This window comes from Octopus sinensis, linkage group LG25 (assembly GCF_006345805.1).
Source record: "Octopus sinensis linkage group LG25, ASM634580v1, whole genome shotgun sequence".
NCBI classification, from domain to species: domain Eukaryota; kingdom Metazoa; phylum Mollusca; class Cephalopoda; order Octopoda; family Octopodidae; genus Octopus; species Octopus sinensis.
Window position 1 is genome coordinate 10,184,813 of NC_043021.1, and position 25,480 is coordinate 10,210,292.

The 25,480-nt window shown below is 37.2% G+C and overlaps 3 protein-coding genes across 4 annotated transcripts in view; 2 read left to right on the plus strand and 1 right to left on the minus strand.

Moving 5' to 3' along the window:
- Window positions 1-4,747: 4,747 nt before the first annotated feature.
- Window positions 4,748-10,049, plus strand: LOC115224575 (DNA repair protein SWI5 homolog). Its single transcript, XM_036513298.1, has 5 exons — window positions 4,748-4,868; window positions 5,579-5,627; window positions 6,607-6,722; window positions 8,450-8,544; window positions 9,757-10,049. Exons 2-5 carry the CDS (start codon window positions 5,592-5,594, stop codon window positions 9,819-9,821), a joined length of 312 nt encoding a protein of 103 aa, XP_036369191.1. The 5' UTR covers window positions 4,748-4,868; window positions 5,579-5,591; the 3' UTR covers window positions 9,822-10,049.
- A 2,262-nt stretch (window positions 10,050-12,311) lies between these two features.
- LOC115224218 (CUB and peptidase domain-containing protein 2-like) lies at window positions 12,312-17,390 on the minus strand. Its single transcript, XM_029794996.2, has 6 exons — window positions 17,236-17,390; window positions 16,419-16,578; window positions 14,793-14,920; window positions 13,368-13,502; window positions 13,128-13,273; window positions 12,312-12,544 (listed from the first exon to the last, which is right to left on the minus strand). Exons 1-6 carry the CDS (start codon window positions 17,282-17,284, stop codon window positions 12,395-12,397), a joined length of 768 nt encoding a protein of 255 aa, XP_029650856.1. The 5' UTR covers window positions 17,285-17,390; the 3' UTR covers window positions 12,312-12,394.
- Window positions 17,391-20,655: 3,265 nt separating this feature from the next.
- The window catches only part of LOC115224509 (CUB and peptidase domain-containing protein 2), an 11,078-nt gene continuing 6,253 nt past the window's right edge, over window positions 20,656-25,480 (plus strand). Inside the window, exons 1-6 of one of the 2 annotated variants that reach the window (XM_036513293.1) lie at window positions 20,660-20,770; window positions 21,510-21,669; window positions 22,202-22,329; window positions 23,500-23,634; window positions 23,729-23,874; window positions 24,440-24,654. In XM_036513293.1, coding sequence (XP_036369186.1) covers window positions 20,722-20,770; window positions 21,510-21,669; window positions 22,202-22,329; window positions 23,500-23,634; window positions 23,729-23,874; window positions 24,440-24,589 — 768 coding nt within the window. In that variant the 5' untranslated portion in view covers window positions 20,660-20,721 and the 3' untranslated portion in view covers window positions 24,590-24,654. Of the gene's footprint in view, window positions 20,771-21,509; window positions 21,670-22,201; window positions 22,330-23,499; window positions 23,635-23,728; window positions 23,875-24,439; window positions 24,655-25,480 lie in introns of those variants that run through there. The other variant, XM_036513294.1, reaches the window with a different exon arrangement.

Genomic DNA, 25,480 nt, shown 5'->3' on the forward strand with positions numbered 1-25,480 from the left:
GGTACAAAAAAATTTGGTGATCGCTGATAGAGAGGAATCTGTTGTATAGAAAAATATTTTAGCTCCAAGAAAGCACTTGTGAAGAGGTAACAAGACATTTACCTCTCTTGCTTTTAGATTAAATTTTAAATCCCATCACAGAGTTTGTTTTGTATTACTTGACTAATCTCCGAAGATCAGCCTAAATCAACGCATTGTTTTACATACGCAAGACTCTATTGTATTTATATTTCCTTTCCGTCATATTGTTGTTTGCAGGAAAACCCGAAAGGGTAAAAGAAGTTTGTGGTTAAATTATCTTCAATTCAGTATTCTATCCTCACCTGTGGTCAAGAATGTAGAGTAATGAATGAAAGAGTACAATTGCAAATACAAGAGGCCGAAATGAATCTCTGGAGTAACGTTATTCGACAATGTGCATAGCTCAGACATCAAGGAGTCCCTCCATATCGAGCCTCTATTTCTCCGTATTGAGAGGCCACAGCTCCGGTGCTACGGACATGTGATTAGAATATCGAAGGAAAGGATTGCATGACGGATTTTTCCAGTTGAGCCAACTTCGAGGAGACCTCGGGGTAGATCAAGAATAAGATGAGTTGATAATATCTATAGTGTCAGTTGTTCACGCTTGGGAATCCTGCCGTCAAATGAGGGTTGCTTCTGATAGGACCTTTTGGCGGAGTTGCCTGAAGTCTCTACTCTTACGACACTTATATTTTATTCGTTTTAGTCTTTGAACTGCAGCCATACTGGTGCTCTTCCCTCGAAGCGTTTTGATACTTATTTCAGTCTGACACTGATTTCATCGTTCCCCATATATCGAATTGCATCCACTTTGACGTAAAGAGATACTCAGGAAGACCCAAACACAAATCCACAGAAATATATACCACGGGTTTCTGTAGTTTCCGTTAACCACATTCTTCTCAAGGTATTAGTGAACAGGGCCTGTAAGAGATGGTAGGGCTGTTCATTAATTCGGGTCCGATGAGATACCCTTAATTCTTTGGGCCCCTCTCTAAAACCTTATAGCCCCTTCATTTCAAGAGGATTTCACTTGCCGGGATCCCCAAGCACGTTTCTTCCTCTTTGGCAAATTTCTCCTGGCAGCTCTGTTGGTCAATCTGAAACTGCAGTATGAGACACTTACCCAGCATGTTGCACAGTGAAACCTAACTCGGAGTCACGAGCTCCAGGAATAGTCATGCGATTACCAGACAATGTAGAATATGTTATACTTTAAACCAGTGGTTTTCAACCAGGGTTCCGCCAGTACAGTCCAGGGGTTCCGCAAGAAGTTACAAAACTGCTAAAATCGGCAGTAACTTTTAATTCTCCTGTGCAGAAGACTGTTAAATTATTGCACAGGGGTTCCCCGAGCCAGTGGAATGTTTCCTTGGGGTTCCGCTCCAGCAAAACGTTTGAAAAGCACTGCTTTAAACGTATGCATTATCTCGCTTAGCAGGATAAGACAACAGCAAACACAATAGCCTCGTCCCGAGAGATAATTTATAAGGCGGAACGAGGTTACTTTCGGGCGCCATTTACGAAGCATCAAATCTTTTTCACTCGAATTTACAGAGTATTCCTGTACCGCTCCAGTGTGGAGGCCTGGATATAGTTTCTTAACTTACTAAACATAACAGCTTAATCTCCCTCAAGCCATACACTACGGTTTTAACAAAGGAAGGACATATTGAATAAAAAAAACTAGAACGTCTTTGATCCCATGTCTTCTTAATTACGATTGATATGAGGCAGAAAGATTTATTCACCTCGCTATGTAGGTAACTCGGGTGCTCACATGAGCAAGCAGCTACAGGGTTGTTCGATTTGCTGAAAAATAGCAGCCAAACTCTCCCCTAATGTCAACCCTCCCTGAAGCAGGAAAAATTAAGTTGCAGTTGTTTAGACCCAAGTAAGCCATAATAGAGTAAATTTTCGATTCATTACTTTTGAGCAATGACTATAGTGTCTTTCTCATATTTTCAGTTACAGAACATCCAAACCACATATGGGAAAGTATCTTGCCATACTATTTTCAGCAGATCGAAGTGCACTCATTCTTGCTGCTGTTAAACAAGATAACTGATGTCGTATCCTATATAACTACAGATGTTGATAAGGTAGATGTGAAATTGTATTAAGCGAAGCTTAATCAAGGTTGTGTTAGCCACAGAGAAAGGGAAAGAACTCTTCCCATTTTAGATAATTATTAGCTTAAATTTGCTAATCTTGTATGTTTTGGCCAGGAATTATATCGGTAACTAGCAGTATCGCCCGGCGTTGCTCGGGTTTGCTTCGACCCTTTAGAATTGGAATTTTTGAAAAGTAAAAAGTTTGCATTTTGTAGCTTGTTATTCTCTTTAAGTGAACATTTTTCTGGTTGAAATACACCGAAAAATGGCGACACAGCAGTCAAAAAATCATAAAAAATCGGGATTTTCATAGAAAAAAAGCAACTTTTTGATGTAAATAATTTTTGGTGTTAACATGGTCCGATTTGAATTTTTTCTTCTACGGAAGGAAGAGCAAGCCTTCTTCTATCATACTCTCAATTTTGGTCAACTTACACCACAGGGTCTAGGAGGAGATAGTGTTAGTTGAAGGCTACCAAACCTGCCCACACACAGACAACTTCAGCTTTATATATAGAGAGATAATTCTTATTACATATAAAGCTATCAATTCAGGAGAAGGAATCAACTGATTATATTACCCTCAGTATATGGATGGTACTTTTTTTTTCAGCCGATTATATCGCCCTTAGTTGTTGCTGTTTTTTTTATCTATCGATTCCGAAGGGACAAAAAGACGAAGTTGCCGTAGGTGGGATTTGAACTCAAAACGGAAAGAGTAAATTCTGTATCCTATTTTTTGGCCGGTATTTTAACGATTCTGCCAAATAATAATTCTTTAGTGTTGAATTTAGACATAAAGTTATTTATTTTGAGGAGAGGCAGTCAGTCGATTCGATCGATACAAATATTTGGCTGGTACTTGCTTTTATCGATCCCAGAAGGATGATAGGCAAAGTTGAAACCAGCGGGATTCGAATTCAGAACGTAAAAAGCCAGAACGGCGACCTTTGACTTTAAGTACATAGGACGTCTGCACTAATGAAACCAAAACAATCCGGTAATATACAAAAATAGACATGGGTATTCTGAGTAAACGAAACGAATACTTAAATTAAATGGAAATAATTTAATATTCTCTTCAGTTTAATATTTTCACATTTATTTCATAACTTCGTAGGAATGTTTTAACAACAATAATAATTCTTTCTACTATAGGCACAAGGCTTTAAATTTTGGGGGAGAGAGCTAGTCGACTATATCAACTCCAGTGCACAAAATAAGTACCAGTTGAACACTGGCGCCCCAACGCTCCCAAAATTTCACGCCTTGTGTCTATAGTAAAAAGAATTCATTTACTTGTTTCACCGCCTTTAGTCGAGCAAATCGACCCCAGTACTTATTCTATCAGTCTCTTTTGCCGGGGACGTAAACTCACCACCATCGGTTGTCAAGCGATGATGGGGGGGGGGCAAACACACACACACACATATATATATGTATATATATACATATATATACATACATACGACGGGCTTCTTTTAAATCCACTCACAAAGCTTTGGTCGGCCCGAGGCTATAGTAGAAGACACTTGCCCAAGGTCCCACGCAGTGGGATTGAACCCGGAACCACAGCCACTCCTGTGCCTATGGGAATAGTTATTATTGTTTAGGGGGTTAGTATATTTATCTGGTAATTCTTGCTATTAAGATTGCCTACGGCATAACCGTTTTGTAATAAGTTTATAGAAATGTGGCAGTATGATTTTTATTTTATTTATTGGCTTTCCGAAATAAATGTACGAGTAGGGAACTTCTTTGAAGAAATGATTTTAAATTGGTTTCAAAGTCCCTCACAAATTTCAAATAGTTTTGTTTGTCCAGTTGCTAAGTGACTGGGTTGGCAGTATATATCTCCAGGATTAGAGAGTAACCGTTCTACTTGTAAAGGCGCCAATTTTAAGGTTTGTGTTTTTTTAATTGCATTTGTTATTGTTCGTATTAGAAGACATTTCTTTCTTGTATTAATTCGATCATTTCTGAATTGATTCAAGTTTCAACTGTCGCTCACTCATGTACAATTAATTCATGCAGAACTAATGTGTGAACGTAGGGATGGTTCGAGATGGTTGGAGGAACACAAATGACTTTTTTTTTCTTCAATTATAATTCCGTTTATATATACGAGACTTCGTGGGGAATATATTAGACTTTAATGTACACCTGTTCACTATTCAGTTTTTACATGGCAGATGAGGAAAACAGCATCAAGACCTTTTTTTTTTTCGGTCCTCTGACCGTAGCGAACGGGTATGAGGGGAAAACATCACCGACAGGTTAGGTGCTGAACTGGGGTTCTTACCGAGCGACTGATTAAGTGTTAATCACATGGTTTAGGGTTGCCATGTCTGATAATTCAGAATCCAGGACAGTTATCATCACCCTTCGTGGCTCGCCCAACTGAGTTCGGACCTTTGGCGTAGAATACCTAATAAAACGTATACGTTTGAAAGCATACTTTTTCGAGAATGGACCCCAGGAAGAAACTTCCTTACCTCAAGTATAGCTTCACCACACAAAAAAAAAAAAAAAATGCCCACGTCAAAATCAAAGAATTGGAAGTCTTCGAAAACGACCTAATAAATATGATTAAAAAGGTAAACTTTCCCCGTCGGTACTCTACAATAACAGACCTGGATATCGACTTCATTATGCATGCCAGAAAATCCTATGTTTTGACAGATCTTTTTGGGTAAAATGTAACAGTCCAGAGCTATTATGGACATATGGGTGAGTTCACTATCTTCGTAGCTAATGTGTAGTTTGTTGTTTTAATACGACAGTGTTCGCAGTCTTGGTTGAAGTGATGACGTCGGTGGTGGTAGCTTGTTGATGATTGTGTCTGTGTGTTTGTTCAATAGTAGCACGTTAGCACGCCGGGCGAAATGCTTAGCGATATTTCGTCTGCCGTTACGTTGTGAGTTCAAATTCCGCCGAGGTCGACTTTGCCTTTCATCCTTTCGGGGTCGATAAATTAAGTACCAGTTACGCACTGGGGGTCGATGTAATCGACTTAATACCTATGTCTGTCCTTGTTTGTCCCCTCTGTGTTTAGCCCCTTGTGGGTAATAAAGAAATAGGTATTTCGTCTGCGTTACGTTGTGAGTTCGAATTCTGCCGAGGTCGACTTTGCCTTTCATCCTTTCGGGGGTCGATAAATTAAGTACCAGTTATGCACTGGGGGTCGATGTAATCGACTTAATACCTATGTCTGTTCTTGTTTGTCCCCTCTGTGTTTAGCCCCTTGTGGGTAATAAAGAAATAGGTATACAAAAGGTGTTTTTACGTGCTACCTGGTCAGGCAATGAACTTTTCCGTCAGCCCTCGTAATGTCACAGAGAAACTTAACATTGCAACTTCCTGTTTCTCTTCCATCTTATAATCAGCCGAACCAAATTAAGACATCCTCATCATCATCCTAAACATGTTCTCCTTTGCAGGACTCCTTTACTAATGGATGGGAAATTAATTAAGAAGTTCAAATCTCCGGTAAGATTTTCTTACTCTTCTGCTTGTTTAAATCATTAACACTCTGGTCATATTAGGGGAATCTTCATGAAGGGGTTTTTGTTGAATAAATCAACCCCCAGTACCTATTTTTTTTTTACATTTTTGAAAGCCTGCTTTTATTCTGTTCATCCCTTTTGCTGAACTTCTAAGTTACAGGGACATAAGTAAACTAACGCTGGTTGACAAAGCAGTACAGGTGGATAAACACAAAGACACACATGCACATATATATACCGGAGTAAACACATAAATGTGAAACAAGGTGGAAAAAAGAGTACTCAAATACCAGGGGTAGAGTAATATGCTTTATTTAAAAGCAGCAGAAATTCAACAAAACCTGTTACTCTGAGTTTCACATTCCCGTTCGTTGGACAGTTTTGTTGAATTTCTGCTGCTTTTAAATAAAGTATATATATATATATGTACATATATGTATGTGTGTGTGTGTATATATATGTGTATGTGTGTGTGTATATATACATATATGTGTGTGTATATATATATATACATACATACATACATATATATATATATTATATACATATATGTGTGTGTATATATATACATACATATATATATATATTATATACATATATGTGTGTGTATATATATACATACATATATATATATATTATATACATATATGTGTGTGTGTATATATATACATGTGTGTGTGTGGAGTAAGTATCACTGATGAGCATTAATTTCATGCAAAATTAGTGTGCTAATCTGATATCCTTGCTTGCTGTGGGGAGTTTTATTTGTTCAAGGGCCTTTAAGATATTATTGTGGATCTCCAATTTACTATTTTGTTGTGCGAAACCCCCCAAAAATTTTATATGGACCCTCAGGGACCATATGGGCCCCAGAACCACTGACTAAAATCATAAAAATAAAAATAAAACAAAGACAAAGAGTTCTTATTGTCATAAAACTGTTGTCATTATGTTGTTTTTAGTTGATCAAGAACGCTGGATCTGAAGAAGTTTTGAATGATGGCCTTTGTCAACGTCTCCAAAACATGGAATCAGAATTGTCTGATACTAACCAAAAGATTGCTGAACTTGAAAGCATGTAGGTATCTGCCATCATAAAGCAGCTTTTTATTTGGTTACTCAACCTGCGAGAAATAGCTACCTAATCTCTCTCATCTTACACCCTACAATCATTTTTTTTCTGTCTGTTTTTATTTTTTATTTCTTACAGGGTGAATAAATGATAAAGTATTGATCCAGAGCAGTGGATTAGTAGAAATGAATGAACAACAGACCATATGCCTTATGGTGTTTGTTCTCTGTCTGTACGTGCTGTGTTCAAATCATGCCACAATCTTATTTCTTTATTGCCCACAAGGGGCTAAACATAGTCGGGACAAACAAGGACAGACAAAGGGATTAAGTCAATTAGATCAACTCCAGTGCGCAACTGGTACTTAATTTATCGACCCTGAAAGGATGAAAGGCAAAGCTGACCTCGGCAGGATTTGAACTCTGAACGTAAAGACAGATGAAATACTGCTAAGCATTTCGCTCAGCATGCTACCATTTCTGCCAGCTCGCCGCCTTACAATCTGCCGAGGTGGGGACTTTATCTTTTACTCATCCTAACAACATTACTCTGCACCCAACTCATGAGGTTTTGGTTTTATGAACATTGCGTTTTCTCCTGATTTATCATCATCATCATTGTTTTGATGTCCATTTTTCCATGTTTACACGTGTGGGAGAGAATTTGGTGAGACAGATTTTCTTTTTCTACAGCTGGATGCTCTTCCTGTCATGCACTTGCAACTGTTTCCAAGCAAGGTTGAATTTCTACTTGACCAGACATGTTTTTTCATTGAAACCTCGAATCAAATAATCTTGACTGATGATATGCATTTATGTTCATTCTGTGATATTTAGACAAGGATACATACACGTACATATATATACACTCACACACATATATGTTTATGTTCATACCCATGCATGCATGGAAGATGGATGTTAAACAACGATGATGACAGATATATATGTATATATATATATATATATGTGTGTGTATACATATATATTGTACAGTCCGTGTATACATATATATTGTACAGTTCTTCTTGTTGAAGAATAATAAATATAAATGAACATAAAAACAAGCATTAATGCATTCATATATATATATATATTACCTTCGAAAAATGCAATGTCGAAGCAGGGGCAGCTGAAGAAGGGGAATGTTCCTTGTGTTGTTTGTCTTGTACTCTGTTTTTTCGTTGTTTAAGAAAAATGTCCATTTCCATGTTTTGTTTTATGTTTTCATTTCTCCTTGTGTTCCACGTTTTTTGTGATGTCCTGTACTCATATATGCATGTATATATACATATAGATGTAGGTATGTACATATATATATGTATGTATGCATATACTTTATTTATTAAATTGTTATATATATATATATATATATATATATATATATATATGACGGGCTTCTTTCAGTTTCTGTCTACCACTCACAAGGCTACTATAGCTTGAGGCTATAGTAGAAGGCACTTGCCCAAGGTGCCACACAGTGGATAGGAAGCAAGCTTCTCACCACACAGCCAAGCCTGATGGGCTTCTTTCAACTTTGGTGTACTAAATCCATTCACAAAGGTTTGGCTGACCCAGGCCTATGGTAGAAGGCACATACCCAAGGTGTGCCGCGCAGTGGGATTGAAACCAAGACTGCATGGTCGGGAATCAAGCTTCTACTCCTGAAGTAAGTGTGAAAGCTTAGTTAGTCTAGTACTAACACTTGTCTTTTTAATGTTTCTGTCTTTGCAGGGGTATCTCGAAGGAAGAGCTGCAGGTTTACATAGAAAAACTTCATATGTATAATGAAGTAAAAGACTTAGCCCAGACACTCCTTGGCAAATTAGGTACAGTAAATTCATTTCTAAAACACTGTGTAACACGATTTTGGTCCTTCTCTCTTTTACTTGTTTCAGTCATTTGACTGTGGCCATGCTGGAGCACCGCCTTTAGTCGAGCAAATCGACCCCCAGGACTTAGTCTTTGTAAGCCTAGCACTTATTTTATCGGTCTCTTTTGCTGAACTGCTTTGTTACAGGGACGTAAACACACTAGCATCGGTTGTCAAGCGATGTTGGGGGGAAAAACAAGATGCACAACATACACACACACACACGACAGGCTTCTTTCAGTTTCCATCTGCCCAATCCTCTCACAAGGCTTTGGTCGGCCCGAGGCTATAGTAGAAGACACTTGCCCAAGGTGCCATGCTGTGGGAATGAACCGAGAACCATGTGGTTGGTAAGCAAGCTTACTTACCAACACAGCCACTCCTACGCATCTGTTATTTTCTTTTTGCTTACCCCTAAAAAGTATGACAAATGGCTAATATTTCCTTCAAATTTTGCTTTTGTTACATTTATTCAAACCCCAAATAATTCCCTCTCAACACATGGCAATGATGCTTTCCCACTACTCCTGCTCATGATCAGAGATGCACATATTGTCAGTCACTAAGGGACATGCCCAAGTAGTTAAGGTCAAGCAACTGACAAGCAAATCTGTGGTATTGAGCAGAATATTCGCCATAACGATATTTCTGCTAAAGCAAGGTGGTGAGCAGGCAGAAACGTTAGCACGCTGGGCAAAATGCTTAGCAGCATTTCGTCTGTCTTTATGTTCTGAGTTCAAATTCCGCCAAGGTCAACTTTGCCTTTCATCTTTCCGGGGTCGATAAATTAAGTACCAGTTGCGTACTGGGGTTAATCTAATCGACTGGTACCCTCTCCCAAAATTTCGGGCCTTGTTCCTAGAGTAGAAAAGAAAAACAATATTTCTGCTTCAGCAACTCAGCACTGAATCCGTCAGAAATGTAATGGAAAATAGGTCAGTTTCAAAACATTGATGTCCAGGTCACAAAAGCAAAGTTTGAAGGGAACAGTAGTGATTTCCTTTGATTTCTAGTTAGAAGCAAATAGGAAGTAACACTTACTGGCCAAAAACAAAAAAAAATTAAAATTTTGTTACAGAATAATGGAATCTGCATTAATATATAAACTTATCCAAACTCACTAACTTCTCTGTATCTATTATGTTTGATGGTGTTTTGTATATTTTAGCACTCATGGAGAACCTGTGTACAAAAGACTTATATGGACGTTACCAGCTCAACCTGGAAGATTAAACACAATCACCTGATGACAGCTTTTAGAAGAGAATTTTCAACCTCCAACATTAACCTCTCATCAGTTGTGAACTTTTTCTGTATATTGACGAGGGAGAAGTTTTTTTGCAAGATGATGGATACATTAATTTATTAATAATAATTTTAAAAAATACAAAAAAAAAATAAGCTTATCAGAATGAAACTGAAAATAAAATTTAAATAAAATAAAATATTTAAACACTTGAATGATTGTTTTGCCTTGGCACTATATTACTCATCATCATTGTTATCATCATTTAATTTGTTTTCCATGCTGGCATGGGTTGGATGGTTTCACTTGAACTGGTAAGCCAGAGAGCTGCACCAGGCTCTAGTCTCATTTGGCTTGGTTTCTACAACTGGATTCCCTTCCTAACACTAACCATTCCATTGGGTGTATTCAGTGTCTTTGATATGTCACTGGAATATATACATATATGCATATATACATGTATACATTTATATATACAAACATCATCATCATCATCATCATCATCATCGTTTAACGTCCGTTCTCCATGCTAGCATGGGTTGGACGGTTCGACCGGGGATCTGGGAAGCCAGAAGGCTGCACCAGGCTCCAGTCTTATCTGGCAGTGTTTCTACAGCTGGATGCCCTTCCTAACGCCAACCACTCCGTGAGTGTAGTGGGTGCTTTTTATGTGCCACCTGCACAGGTGCCAGGCGAGGCTGGCAACGGCCACGGTCGGATTGGTGTATTTTATGTGCCACTGGCACGGAAGCCAGACGAGGCGGAGCTGGCATCGGCCACGAGTCGGATAGTGCTTTTTACGTACCACCAGACCAAGGATCCTGGCTGGTTCAATTTGATTTCGATTTCTCTTGCCCCAACATGTCTTCGCAAGCAAGGGGGTTGGCATGATATACATATATACTCTTTTACTTGTTTCAGTCATTTGACTGTGGCCATGCTGGAGCACCGCCTTTAGTCAGGCAAATCGACCCCTAGGACTTATTCTTTGTAAGCCTAGTACTTATTCTATCGGTCTCTTTTGCCGAACCGCTAAGTTATGGGGACATAAACACACTAGCATTGGTTGTCAAGCCATGTTGCGGGGACAAACACAGACACAAACATATACACACACATACATATATATGACAGGCTTCTTTCAGTTTCCGTCTACCAAATCCACTCACAAGGCTTTGGTTGGCCCGAGGCTATAATAGAAGACACTTGCCCAAGGTGCCATGCAGTGGGACTGAACCGGGAACCATGTGGTTGGTAAGCAAGCTATTTACCACACAGCCACTCCTGCGCCTATAAATATATATTGTACTGTTCTGTGATGTTAAGATCAGCAAAAAAAAGTTCTCTATCTGGTGAGAGATAAATATTTTTTAAACACAGTGTATATTTTTACGAGTCACTAATAGTTTCATGCGATGAAAACAATTGAGACAGCATTTTATAACGCATCTGGTACCTTCATGCGATCCTCAGGCTCTGCCCACATGCCATAGCCAGTTATAACAGGACGACAGAATAAGAAAACGTACATGAAAAGGTGAGAAGAAAGTAGATGTAAAAAGTGGAAGGTTGGAAACTGAAAAACGAAAAGGAAAAACGGAGAATTAGTGCCATGTACCTTTTGACTGTAAAGACATAAAGCTGAATGGATAGGGGCCTAGAGTCTGTGGTGCAGCTGCTCAATTTGGAGAGGTTGGTATTTTTCCAATTCGCCAACTGGAACTTAAACAAATGGTTACATCTGCTGAAAATTTCAGATCTGGGATTCAGCAGTGCAGTGGAGCTGTTAGATCTGAAAACGATGTGTTCTTTCAGGTATGCATAGCTTACATTTTTTTGATCTGCTGACATATGGAAAGGACTTTTTAAATGTTTTCCACTTGATTTGTATGTAGTGTGGCGTCAGACATCAAAACTCGTACGTGACTAACCAGCTTAGTGGACTTATCTGTGTCAGAAAGAAGAAATGTGGTTGGTATAGCTATTTTTGAAGTCGCCTTCACACAGCTCGACATAGCTCTTTTTGCTTACGTTATCATCTAGCATTGCTGTAACTTCTGCCTCATATTGGACGAGTATACAGGTTCCTGGCTCTCAGCAGTTACAATTAGGAATAGGCTCTTGGTGCTGCTTGCGTGTAATGATGCTCTTCATATTGGGGCAGCAAGTATATGATAATTTGACTAAACACCTCTTTTACTCTTTTGTTTCAGTCATTTGACTTTGACCATGCTGGAGCACCACATTTAGTCGAGCAAATCGACCCCCCAGGACTTATTCTTTGTAAGCCTAGTACTTATTCTATCGGTCTCTTTTGCCGAACCGCTAAGTTACGGGGTCGTAAACACACCAGCATCGGTTGTCAAGCGATGTTGCGGAGGGACAAACACAGACACACAAACATATACACACATATTAGTTGAAAATTCTCGAGTAGCATTATAACAACAACAACAACAATTTGAAAAATTATTTTATATATTTATTAATTTGTTAATACATTGTGAATAATATTCTAGTGATATTCCTTTGCAAATAGTAATCTTTATTAAAGTACTTTTTACAGGTTACTCTCGATCCAGTCTCGGAAATATCCGACATCGCTGAAAGCGCTGATTTCTATGTCACAATTACGTCCGAAGGATGTTACACCAGCTAAGACCATTTGACCATTTGAACTTGGGCAATAAAGTGGACCACCAGAGTCACCCTGAAAAAAAAAACACAAACAATATAACTTTATATTCACTGGAATATATACATATATGCATATATACATGTATACCTTTATATATACAAACATATACATATATACTCTTTTACTTGTTTCAGTCATTTGACTGCGGCCATGCTGGAGTACCGCTTTTAGTCGAGCAAATCGACCTCGGGACTTAGCCTAGTACTTATTCTATCGGTCTCTATTGCCAGCATCGGTTGTCAAGCAATGCTAGGGGGACAAACACAGACACACAAACATACACATACATATACATATATACAACGGGCTTCTTTCAGTTTCCGTCTACCAAATCCACCCACAAAGCTTTGGTCGGCCTGAGGCTATACTAGAAGACACTTGTCCAAGATGCCACGCAGTGGGACTGAACCCGGAACCATGTGGTTGGTAAACAAGCTAGTTACCACACAACCACTCCTGTGCTTAGGGTACCAATACATGCTTCATCATTATTGCTCTCTTTAGTTTTGGGACATAGGCCCAATTAGTCCTCCACAGGAGCATTCTGAAATATGCGACTTTTAGGCTAGTATGCTATACTATCAAAACCACATACCTGGCAAGTAGATGCTCCACCTTGTCTGAAATCTCCGGCACAGAGAACTCCATCAGCAATTCGCATCCTTGACCTTTGTGTACATACATCATGGGGAATAGCTGGAAGAGCCACTTTGTATAATTCGTCAGGACTGTTTCCTTTAACTGAAAATAACACAATTGAATGATGATTAATATCGATTGACGATGATTAAATGGAGATGATAGGAACATCAGATGAAAATTTCGTGATGCTTACATTGGAAATCTCCCCATCCAGCAGCGATACATCTTCGGGTACCAAATGTTTCTCCTTTTCTGGCCAATTGTGCAAACTTGACACATCTACCTTCACGGACTGGCTCGCTCAAAGTCAGTATGGCAATGTCGTTCTCTGTAAGGGTAAAACATACACATATGTTAGGCATACATGTAAACTAGCGATGCATATATGTGTGTCATTAGGTAAATACAGAAATATACGATGTATATACCTCTAATAGACATAAATTTAAAATTTGAAATACTGTACTGATGATAAGAGTGAGTGAGTAGAAATATGATTTTACATTTTTCACATCTCTCTAACTCCGAAACGCGTATAAAGTTAATCAGAGCCGGGTAGATTCGTTATTTTTTTCTCTTTACCCGCGTGAGTTGTTGTGTATTGCTGTCTGGGAGATATGGTAGTAGAAAAATAGTAATTTAACTGCTATTTCTAAATTTCGGTATGTGGTGAAGCAAATTTTTCTAGACCCTAATTATAATTATACTCATAATTATAGAATTTTTGTATAAGTTTAATACACACACACACACACACACACACACACACACACACACACACACACACACACACACATATATATTTATTTATTTCTCTACTTGTTTCTCTCCTTGTTTTCTGTGTCCCTTTCTGTAGAAGAGCGTAGGCTCGAAACGTAAAAGACTTTTTCTATTCCTGAGCGTTATATTAATACATCTGTTTGTTTTGTACACTACCTGTCTTCGTCTTTTGTTTTTTTCGTAAACTCTCCCTATATATATATATATATATATATATATATATGTTAAACGTATTGATTTGAAAGACATATATGATACACCATATAAGTTTAAGCAATATTCGTGTTGCAACGTAATTGCTCAAAATCAAACTCAAATATCAACAAATGACACGTCCATTGTGACTGTCGCATACATCATTATCATCGATGTAAACTGCAACAGTAATAGTAGCAGTAAATACAGCGGAGATGTAGATATTTTACATAGAACTTTAAGTCTGATGAGTATATTTTGAATGTTAGGCTAAAAGGTGACGAACAAAGGGGAGGAAATGTCAGTATTTAAATAATTATTACGAGAACTCTGAAGGGAAAACACAAAACAACAGATATCATATATCAACACGAGATTGAACTTGATGAAGGACATAGAACTTCATGTCTAATGAATATATTTTGAATGTTAGGAAAATGTAAAATGCGATGAATAAAAAAGAATAAATGTCGCCTTTTAAACATTCATTACAGACACACTGAACTGAAAACACCAAATAATAGTTATCGTATATTGACACGAGATTGCAATTGATGAAACACCGATATTTACTGAGATATAGTTGAGAGAAAGAAAGAATCTATAAGAAAATATCTGAAGACATGATAATTGTAATACTCACGTATCAGGTATGGAGTATGTACGTATCCACCATGTTTCAGGATTCTACTTGCAGTTGTTGACTGAGAACCAGGGCTCCATTTGTTGTTGGAACCGATGTTTACTTTAACCTTTCTGACATTTCCTTCGCTAAAATCAAATCAAATATGGCGGATCTTTAGCAGACAATAATTTTATACCGTAATATACTTGAAACTGTCCTCTTGGATATTAAAGTATTTGACCATTCATTAAAGTATTGTAACAGAATTCTCATATATTGCTCTGTTATTATTAAACGTTGATATCCACTTCAATGTTGCATTTCGGATATTGTGTGTTATTAAAATATATTTGTATAAATGTTGTTGGCATGAACGACATTAACCCTTCGTGGGCCGGCAGAGTTGGAATTACACAAAAGGCCATTGGGGTCCCCTTTTATTTTTGCGCATTTCCGCTCTATCCATAAAGTAGTATTTGTTTAATCTTGTATATATGTGTGAGTGCATGATACAGAACAAGAAATTTAGCACTTTGTTTTTTATAGTTTTATGAACTATACGTATAGCACTAAATATAAAAGAAAAGAAAAGAAGTCTATCGATTCGTACCAGTACAAATACAAAGAAAATTTACTTATAGTTCATCAGAATATCCGAAAAAAGAACAGAAAAAATAATTTCCCAGAAGGCCAATGGAGTCCAGTTGGCCCCAATGACCATATTTTATGCTATAACATCCGCATGACTGGATTTGTACGTGCATACATGAACTACTGACAATAAAAGTCATGAGATATAAAATCATTTAAATAAGAGATGTAAAAGTTCTTTCTTTTATTCTTTTACTTGTTTCAGTCATTTGACTGCGGCCATGCTGGAGCACCGCCTTTAGTCGAGCAAATCGACCGCGGGACTTATTCTTTGGAAGCCTAGTACTTATTCTATCGGTCTCTTTTGCCGAATCGCTAAGTTACGTGGACGTAAACACACCAGCATCGGTCGTCAAGCGATGCTGGGGGGGGGGACAAACACAGACACACAAACACACACACACACACACACACACACACACACACACCACACACACACACACACACACATATATATATACGACGGGATTCTTTCAGTTTCCGTCTACCAAATCCACTCACAAGGCTTTGGTCGGCCCGAGGCTATAGTAGAAGACACTTGCCCAACGTTTCACGCAGTGGGACTGAACCCAGAACCATGTGGTTGGTAAGCAAGCTACTTACCACACAGCCACTCCTGCACCTAAAAGGTTAAACATATAGAAAGTCAAATGAACAATTAATACAGACAAAATATAGAAGAATGTTCAAAGACTGAAGTTATTTCTTCGTTTGACTCAATATAGTTTTTAGTTGAAAACCGAATATATATCTTTATCTAAATATTCCTACTTGCTTATGGTGAAAAGTCAATATATTCTAAAATTGTTTCAAACAAAATTTAATGTAAATTTTAGCCTGATATTAAAAGCAGTATATCTGTTGCTATTTACACCATCATCAAATTCTTTTCAACCTTAATGCTATAAAACACGGAAACTAAACTCGCTTCATAAACACCAAGTGATGTAATATAAAGGTGGGAAAACGTAAATCTGTAATGTATATACTTACAGGCAGTGGGCTGCTGTCAATACGTGTGTAGAATCAATCAAAGTACCTCCACATAAGCTAATCATGTTATCTGTGGGTTGGTTATATATTTTGAGGTGGACAATGGAAGGAAACTCGCAGTTTTGTGCTGGAGATCCATCAACGATCTGTGTTTTAGGTGCTGAAAGAAAAATCACAAAACGAAATAAATATATATTTACTCTTTTACTTGTTTCAGTCATTTGACTGTGGCCATGCTGGAGCACCGCCTTTAGTCGAGCAAATGGACCCCCAGGACTTATTCTTTGTAAAACCTAGTACTTATTCTATCGGACTCTTGTGCCGAACCGCTAAGTTACGGGAACGTAAACACACCAGCATGGGTTGTCAAGCGATGTTGGGGGGACAAACACACAAACACATACACACACATATATATATACATACATATATACGACAGGCTTCTTTCAGTTTCCGTCTACCAAATCCACTCACAAGGCTTTGGTGGGCCCGAGGCTATAGTAGAAGACACTTACCCAAGGTGCCATGCAGTGGGACTGAACCCGGAACCATGTGGTTGGTAAGCAAGCTACTTACCACACAGCCATTCCTACGCGTAGATAAATCATTCTCGAGTGTCTACGAAATATCAAATACCGTAATTTATATGGTTGTAAGCATTAATTAAATATAAAAAGTAAAATCGTTTTCGGGACATATTCTCGACATGAAATTAGTGATTCAAAGATATCGATACTGGTTTCAGTAATGATATAAATAAAATAGTCGATATCAATATCAGTTTTGAAATGTTCGAGACCGTAGCACTTCGACTTACCAGCAAAAACTGAAGCAACCGTAACAAGAAGACAACAGAGAGACAACATGGTGATTCTAAGTGTTCAGCTACTTGTGGAGAAAAACTCAACTGATGCTAGAGTTATGAATCGTGTGGTATTTATAGGTAAGTATCATTAGGAAAACATCTTTGAGGAAAGAACAGCTGTAATTATTCATCAATGTTCGAACAATAAGACAAAGAACAACAGAGAATGTTTCAATGTAAAGTAATTTATGTTATAATATGAAATATATAATCAATACAACATTATATTATCTCATCAAAGTGCTGTTCTAATTTCTATTGAACGAGTATTGTCATCTTTTGAGGTGTATTGTAATATCTTAAATTAATACATCTTCAAAATAGCTCCCAAATTTTTTACATGGACGTAAGAAACAATTACCTTTTGTGTGGTAAGATATATTTTATTGTGTTGACCTCTCAGATGATTTCAATGGAAGATTGACCCACCTGAATATTATTCCCTCACCTGCCATTTTAAAATGATGTATCTGTTTATATTAATGTTATATAATTATTTCTTGCTTAATAATATTTCGTTTCAATTAATAAACGCAAATATATTGGTATTAGTGTCCTATTCTTCATAGAAATAATCATAACTTTTCGGTTTTTTTCTATGTTTAGGTTTCCGTTACATTCCGTATTCAATATGAAATATAAGCCTGCAATGTGCATTTATTTCGATATTCATATAGGGACTACTGTCTCAATTGTTAGTCTTTTTATATATAATATTCCTAGCATGGATCTTTCAGATAATTAACAACGCTTGAAGATACACTGGAAGAACCAGTGCATACCCTTATATGTGATAGTTTCATTCGTAGTCCTAGCTTGGCGATGAATGCCATAAGAGTAATATTATAGTTGGCCAAGGAATATACTCCATGGGCCACTCTAGCACAATAGTCTAGTTGAAGTAGAAAGAGAAAGCGACACCACAATTAGGAGAATACTAAGAGGAGGAAATCTTAGATATAGATAACAGAATAAAAACAATCTTCTTCCTTGGGGTTTAATAAAGGGTTTTAGGGAATTAGTAATAATAGTACACTGGTCCCATTTGATGACTAGAATAACCTAGTCACTATAAGTAAAGAGATGTACGTGAAGTACGAAAGTACGTAGTAGACGGTCAAAGATAGTCGTGTCTTTACTGGTTTTACTAAGTATACTGTATATCGAAGTGGGTGTTTAACAATCAACCTTTTTTTAAGGATATCACAATGGCGACCATGATTTAAACAACTCACGAAAAATTAATAAACTCGACGATGATAAACCATCAACTATTGGCAGCTCTGAACATAAGTCTCAAGAATGGATAGTCAACATATCCTACTTCAAAGCAACCGTGCACAGTTTTCAAATATATAATCAATTTCTAAATCAATCCAGGAAGTTCTTTTACTTACTACACTGTGTAACAAAATTTTTATATTTTTTTCCTTGGTCAGTAAATGTTATTTCCCATTTGCTTCTATCTAGAAATCAAAAGAAATCACTACTGTTCCCTTCAAACTTTGCTTTTCCGACCTGGACATCAATGTTTTGAAACTGACCTATTTTCCATTACATTTCAGACAGATTCAACGCCGAGTTGCCGAAGCAGAAATATCGTATGGCAAATATTCTGCTCAGTAGCACATATTTGCTTGTCAGTTGCTTGACTTTAACCCCTTGAGCATGTCCCTTTGTGGCTGACAATATGAGCATCTCTGATCATGATCACGAGATGGTGTAGTGAGGGAGCTATACCATCTGATCACGAGCAGGTGTAGTGGGGAAGCATCATAGCCAAGTTTCGAGAAGGATTCTTTGGGGGTATGAATAAATGTAACAAAAGCAAAGCTTGAAGGCAATATTAGCCCTTTTTCATAATTTCTAAAGGTAAGCAAATGGGAAATAACAGTTGCTACCCAAGGACAAAATTCGTGTTACACAGTGTTATCAATATCAAAATCATTGCTAAGCTAACCCTAAGAAAGAAGCTATCATATAACAGTATATGCACTGGTTCTTCCAGTTGTATCTTCAAGCATTGTTATTTATCTGTCATTTTAACCTTGTTCGTTAAAGTTCGCTGGCTTCTATTTTCCTTCACAACTTGTCAGCCATGACTAATTTTTCTCCCACCCTCCCGTAGATTATGGCTTTACAATGTTCTTCGAGTCCTACCCTTCAGGGGAGGTTGAGTCCACCTTTATATTAGCTGTCACAACTAACGCATGGGATGGAGCGCACACAGCTATTGGTCATAATATTCTCTTTTAGTACCTTTCTTTAAGAGAGATGTCTCAAACATTTTAAAGGGGCCTTTATTGAAGAATAAAAGAACATTTGACTTATGACAATAAAAACATTAGGTTCTAATATTCCTAATTTCCACTACATAATTCTCTTACAGTACAATGTGACCATGGATATAAGTGTTGATAAAGTGTTCGGTATAGTGTTTGAACTAACAAGTGTGATTTCTATTCCTGAGTCACGCAAACAATATACATTTCGTTTCAAGAGGAACAAGCACAAAACATCACATGTAAAGAGAATAATTAACGGGATAATAGTCCTGATATTCCATAATGGTGGAACTAATACAAGGTTCGGCTTCGAAACCCGTATTCCGTATTGAAGATTACAGAATACGACAGAAACCTAAAAAAAGAGTGAAGGACAAAACGCTCGAAACGTTGTGACTATAACAATCAAGATGAGGAAACTAATCCCAACATATTTGCGTTTATTAATTAACAGGAAATATTTTAAACTAAGAAATAACTATACAACAATAATACAGACTGGTTCATTATTTTAAAATGACAGGTGATGGAATAGTATTCAGGTGGGTCAATCTTCAATAGAAATCATTTGAGTGGTCAAAAAAATAAAATATACCTTACGAAACAAAAGGTAAATGTCTTTCACGTACTTACAAAAATAGGGGAACTTTTTCCAAGTTGTGTTAATTTAAGGTACTACAATAGATTCATCATTTTAAAACGACAGCTGATGGAATAACAATCAGGTAGGTCAATATTCGACAGGAATCATTTGAGTGGTTAACAGAATAAAATATATATTATATCACAAAAGGTCATTTTTTTTCCCGTACATATAAAAAATATAGGAACTACTTAGAAGATGTATTAATTTAAGATATTTCAATACAACTCAAAAGATGACAATACTCGTTTAATAGAAATTAGAACAGCACTTTGGTGAGATAATATAAAATTGTATTGATTATATATTTCATATTATAACATAAATTACTTTACATTGAAACATTCTCTGTTGTTCTTTGTCTTATTGTTCGAACATTGATGAAGAATTACAGCTGTTCTTTCCTCAAAGATGTTTTCCTAATGATACTTACCTATAAATACTACACGACTCATAACTCTAGCATCAGTTGAGTTTTTCTCCACAAGTAGCTGAACACTTAGTATCACCATGTTGTCTCTCTGCTGTCTTCTTGTTATGGTGGCTTCAGTTTTTGCTGGTATGTCATGTCTTCCATCTAACAGTGCAACGGTTTCGAACATTTCGAAATTGGTATTGATAGCGACTATCTTATAGATATAAAGTTTTGTACCCGTATCAGTAAATCCTACATATGAATTTACTCTCACTCTTTTACTCTCTCATTTACTTGTTTCAGTCATTTGACTGCGGCCATGCTGGAGCACCGCCTTTAGTCGAGCAAATCGACTCCAGGACATATTCTTTGTAATCCTGGTACTTATTCTCTCGGTCTCTTTTGCCGAACCGCTAGGTCACGTGGACCTAAACACACCAGCATCGGTTGTGAAGTGATGTTGGGGGGACAAACACAGACACACAAATATATACACACACATACATACATACATACATACATACATACATACATACATACATACATATATACATACGACGGGCTTCTTTCAGTTTCCGTCTACCGAATCCACTCACAAGGCTTTGGTCGGTCCGAGGCTATAGTAGAAGACACTTGCCCAAAGTGTCACGCAGTTGGATTGAACCCGGAAACATGTGGTTGGTAAGCAAGCTACTTACCACACAGCCATTCCTGCGCCTATTTAATTCAAATACTTTTCAAAGTATTTGAAAAGGATATTTTTTACATTTAACTAAAGACGCATACAAACTTACAGTCTTATATAATACAGCAATAGATATATCATAGACATTCCCGAATGTCCACAAATATATATTTATTTCGTTTCGTGATTCTCTTTCAGCACCAGAAACACAGATCGTCGATGGATCTCCAGCACAAAACTGCGAGTTTCCTTCAATTGTCCACCTCAAAATATATAACCAACCCACAGATAACATGATTAGCTTATGTGGAGGTACTTTGATTGATTCTACACACGTATTGACAGCAGCTCACTGCCTGTAAGTATTTTTATATATAAACAGTACGGTTTGACACCTTCATATCTTTCTGTTACATCACTTGATGTTTATGAAGAAAGTTTAGTTTCCGTGCTCGTATAATATAAAAGTTGAACAGAATTTGATGTTGGAATAAATAGCGACGTATAAACTGGCTGTAATGCCAGGCTAAAATTTGCTTAGAATGTTGCTTCCAACAATTCTAGAATATATTGACTTTTACCATAAACAAATGAGTCAAATAAAATAACTTCAGTCTTTGAACATCCTTCTATACGTTGTGTGTATTAATTGTTCATTTTAATTTCTGTGTGTTTGATATCATTCAGACCAACAACACCTATACAAATACATTTTAATAATAGACACGGTTCGAATTGCTACATATAAATGGACATCAACGTTTAATAATAACAATGCAATAAAGGAGAGTCGTACTAAAATAGTTTAATATCTAAGATGACAGTTTGAAGTATATCACAGTATAAAATTACTGTCTGCTAAAGATCCGCCATATTTGATTTGATTTTAGCGAAGGAAATGTCAGAAAGGTTAAAGTAAACATCGGTTCCAACAACAAATGGAGTCCTGGTTCTCAGTCAACAACTGCAAGTAGAATTCTGAAACATGGTGGATACGTACATACTCCATACCTGATACGTGAGTATTACAATTATCATGTCTTCAGATATTTTCTTATAAATTCTTTCTTTCTCTCAACCATATATCAGTAAATATTGGTGTTTCATCAACTGCAATTTCGTGTCAATATACGATAACTATTATTTGGTATTTTCAATCCTGTCTGTCTGTAATAAACGCTTAAAAGCCGACATTTTTTCTTTCTTGTTCATCGCATTTTGCATTTTCCTAACATTCAAAATATATTCATTAGATATGAAGTTCTATGAAAGAGAAACATCTACATTACATCTCCATTATAATTACTGCTGCTACTGCTGCTACTACTGCTGCAGCTCCTTATAGCGATGACGAGGATGATGATGAGGTCGACGACAATGTTTGTGTCGTCTGTTGATTTTAGAATTTCATTTCGAAAGATCTATATTTTGAAAAAAAAAATTACTTAAATTGTTATACGATGCATTATAAATCTATATCTTTCTGTCATGCATACATTTTCCAAATAAATGTGTCTAACGTATTTGAATTCATTACACACACACACACACACATATATATATATACACACACACATATGTATGTATCAAGGGTTGAACGGTGAGAATACAAGAAGTTAGACGAAATCAGAGTAAACGGGAAACTAGTCGAAAACTCAACGGTCAGGAAATTAGACAAAGACACGATACATGGAATATTCGCAGCTACGTTTTCCTTTTCAGTCAGTGACGCAAAATATCATGGCCATTTCGCGCAAAAATACCATTGATACTGATCAATTTTGCAGACGCCAGTGCTTTTTATTAAGCTAGTGGGAAAAAGCTAGCGCATGAGTACTAAGGCAGAAATAAACAAGACATTATATAAATACAACAAAGAACGATGATTGTGCAACAGCACGAAGCCTACAGGCTATATATAACGGAAAAAATAATAATCATACATATATCACAAATACAATAGAAAGAGCTTGGCAGCTGTCAAATGACCTTAGTGGGGTTGCGCAAAGAGAAAATGGAGTAAGTCCGAGAGGACACTGCGGGAGCCGAGGCCAATGACTGTCACATATATATTTATATCCGTATTGCATATATGTCTATTAGATGTATATGCAACACATATTTCTGTATATATTCACGATTAGTTCATATGCATGTCTAACATGTACATATGTTTTTACCCTTACAGAGAACGACATTGCCATACTGACTTTGAGCGAGCCAGTCCGTGAAGGTAGATGTGTCAAGTTTGCACAATTGGCCAGTAAAGGAGAAACATTTGGTACCCGAAGATGTATCGCTGCTGGATGGGGAGATTTCCAATGTAAGCATCACGAAATTTTCATCTGATATTCCTATCATCTCCATTTAATCATCGTCAATCGATATTAATCATCATTCAAATGTGTTATTTTCAGTTAAAGGAAACAGTCCTGACGAATTATACAAAGTGGCTCTTCCAGCTATTCCCCATGATGTATGTACACAAAGGTCAAGGATGCGAATTGCTGATGGAGTTCTCTGTGCCGGAGATTTCAGACAAGGTGGAGCATCTACTTGCCAGGTATGTGATTTTGATATTATAGCATACTAGCTTAAAAGTCGCACATTTCAGAAAGCTCCTGTGGAGGACTAATTGGGCCAAAACTAAAGAGAGCAATAATAATGAAGCATATATTGGTACCCTAGGCACAGGAGTGGTTGTGTGGTAACTAGCTTGTTTACCAACCACATGGTTCCGGGTTCAGTCCCACTGCGTGGCATCTTGGGCCGAGCAAAGCTTTGTGAGTGGATTTGGTAGACGGAAACTGAAAGAAGCCCGTCGTATATATGTATATGTATGTGTGTGTGTATGTTTGTGTGTCTGTGTTTGTCCCCCTAGCATTGCTTGACAACCGATGCTGGCAATAGAGACCGATAGAATAAGTACTAGGCTTACAAAGAATAAGTCCCGAGGTCGATTTGCCCGACTAAAAGCGGTACTCCAGCATGGCCGCAGTCAAATGACTGAAACAAGTAAAAGAGTTTATATGTATATGTTTGTATATATAAAGGTATACATGTATGTATGCATATATGTATATATTCCAGTGAATATAAATTTATATTGTTTGTGTTTTTTTTTTCAGGGTGACTCTGGTGGTCCACTTTATTGTCCAAGTTCAAATGGTCAAATGGTCTTAGCTGGTGTAACATCCTTCGGACGTAATTGTGACATAGAAATCAGCGCTTTCAGCGACGTCGGATATTTCCGAGACTGGATCGAGAGTAATCTGTAAGAAGTACTTTAATAAAGATGTCTATTTACAGAGGAATATCACTAGAATATTATTCACAATGTATTAACAAATTAATAAATATATAAAATAATTTATCAAATTGTTGTTGTTGTTATAATGCTACTCGAGAATTTTCAATATGTGTGTATATGTTTGTGTGTCTGTGTTTGTCCCTCCGCAACATCGCTTGACAACCGATGCTGCTGTGTTTACGACCCCGTAACTTAGCAGTTCGGCAAAAGAGACCGATAGAATAAGTACTAGGCTTACAAAGAATAAGTCCTGGGGGGTCGATTTGCTCGACTAAATGTGGTGCTCCAGCATGGCCACAGTCAAATTACTGAAACAAGAGTAAAAGAGGTGTTTAGTCAAATTATCATATACTTGCTGCCCCAATATGAAGAGCATCATTACACGCAAGCAGCACCAAGAGCCTATTCCTAATTGTAACTGCTGAGAGCCAGGAACCTGTATACTCGTCCAATGCTGTATGAGTAAATCTGTCGTATATGAGGCAGAAGTTACAGCAATGCTAGATGATAACGTAAGCGAAAAGAGCTACGTCGAGCTGTGTGAAGGCGACTTCAAAAATAGCTATACCAACTACATTTCTTCCTTCTGAAGGTCAAGGATGCGAATTGCCGAGGGAGTTCTCTGTGCCGGAGATTTCAGACCAGGTGGAGCATCTACTTGCCAGGTATGTTATATTGATATTACAATAATATCTGATACATCTGTCAAAACGTTGAGTATACACATTAATATGCATTTATGCATCTATCTATATCTATCTATCTATCTATCTATCTATCTATCTATCTATCTATCTATCTATCTTTCTGTCTGTCTTTCTGTCTTTCTGTCTATCTATCTATCTATCTATCTATCTAT

Bases quoted from the DNA above. Each gene is read 5' to 3' on its own strand.
- LOC115224575 (XM_036513298.1), top strand. From the start codon at position 5,592: ATGGATGGGAAATTAATTAAGAAGTTCAAATCTCCG. The intron at 6,723-8,449 runs GTAGGTATCTGC...CTGTCTTTGCAG, and splicing joins ATTGCTGAACTTGAAAGCAT to GGGTATCTCGAAGGAAGAGC. The intron at 8,545-9,756 runs GTACAGTAAATT...TGTATATTTTAG, and splicing joins GACACTCCTTGGCAAATTAG to CACTCATGGAGAACCTGTGT.
- LOC115224218 (XM_029794996.2), bottom strand. From the start codon at position 17,284: ATGTTGTCTCTCTGTTGTCTTCTTGTTACGGTTGCTTCAGTTTTTGCT. The intron at 16,579-17,235 runs GTAAGTCGAAGT...TTTTTCTTTCAG, and splicing joins GGTTGCTTCAGTTTTTGCTG to CACCTAAAACACAGATCGTT. The intron at 14,921-16,418 runs GTAAGTATATAC...ATTTGATTTTAG, and splicing joins TTGACAGCAGCCCACTGCCT to CGAAGGAAATGTCAGAAAGG.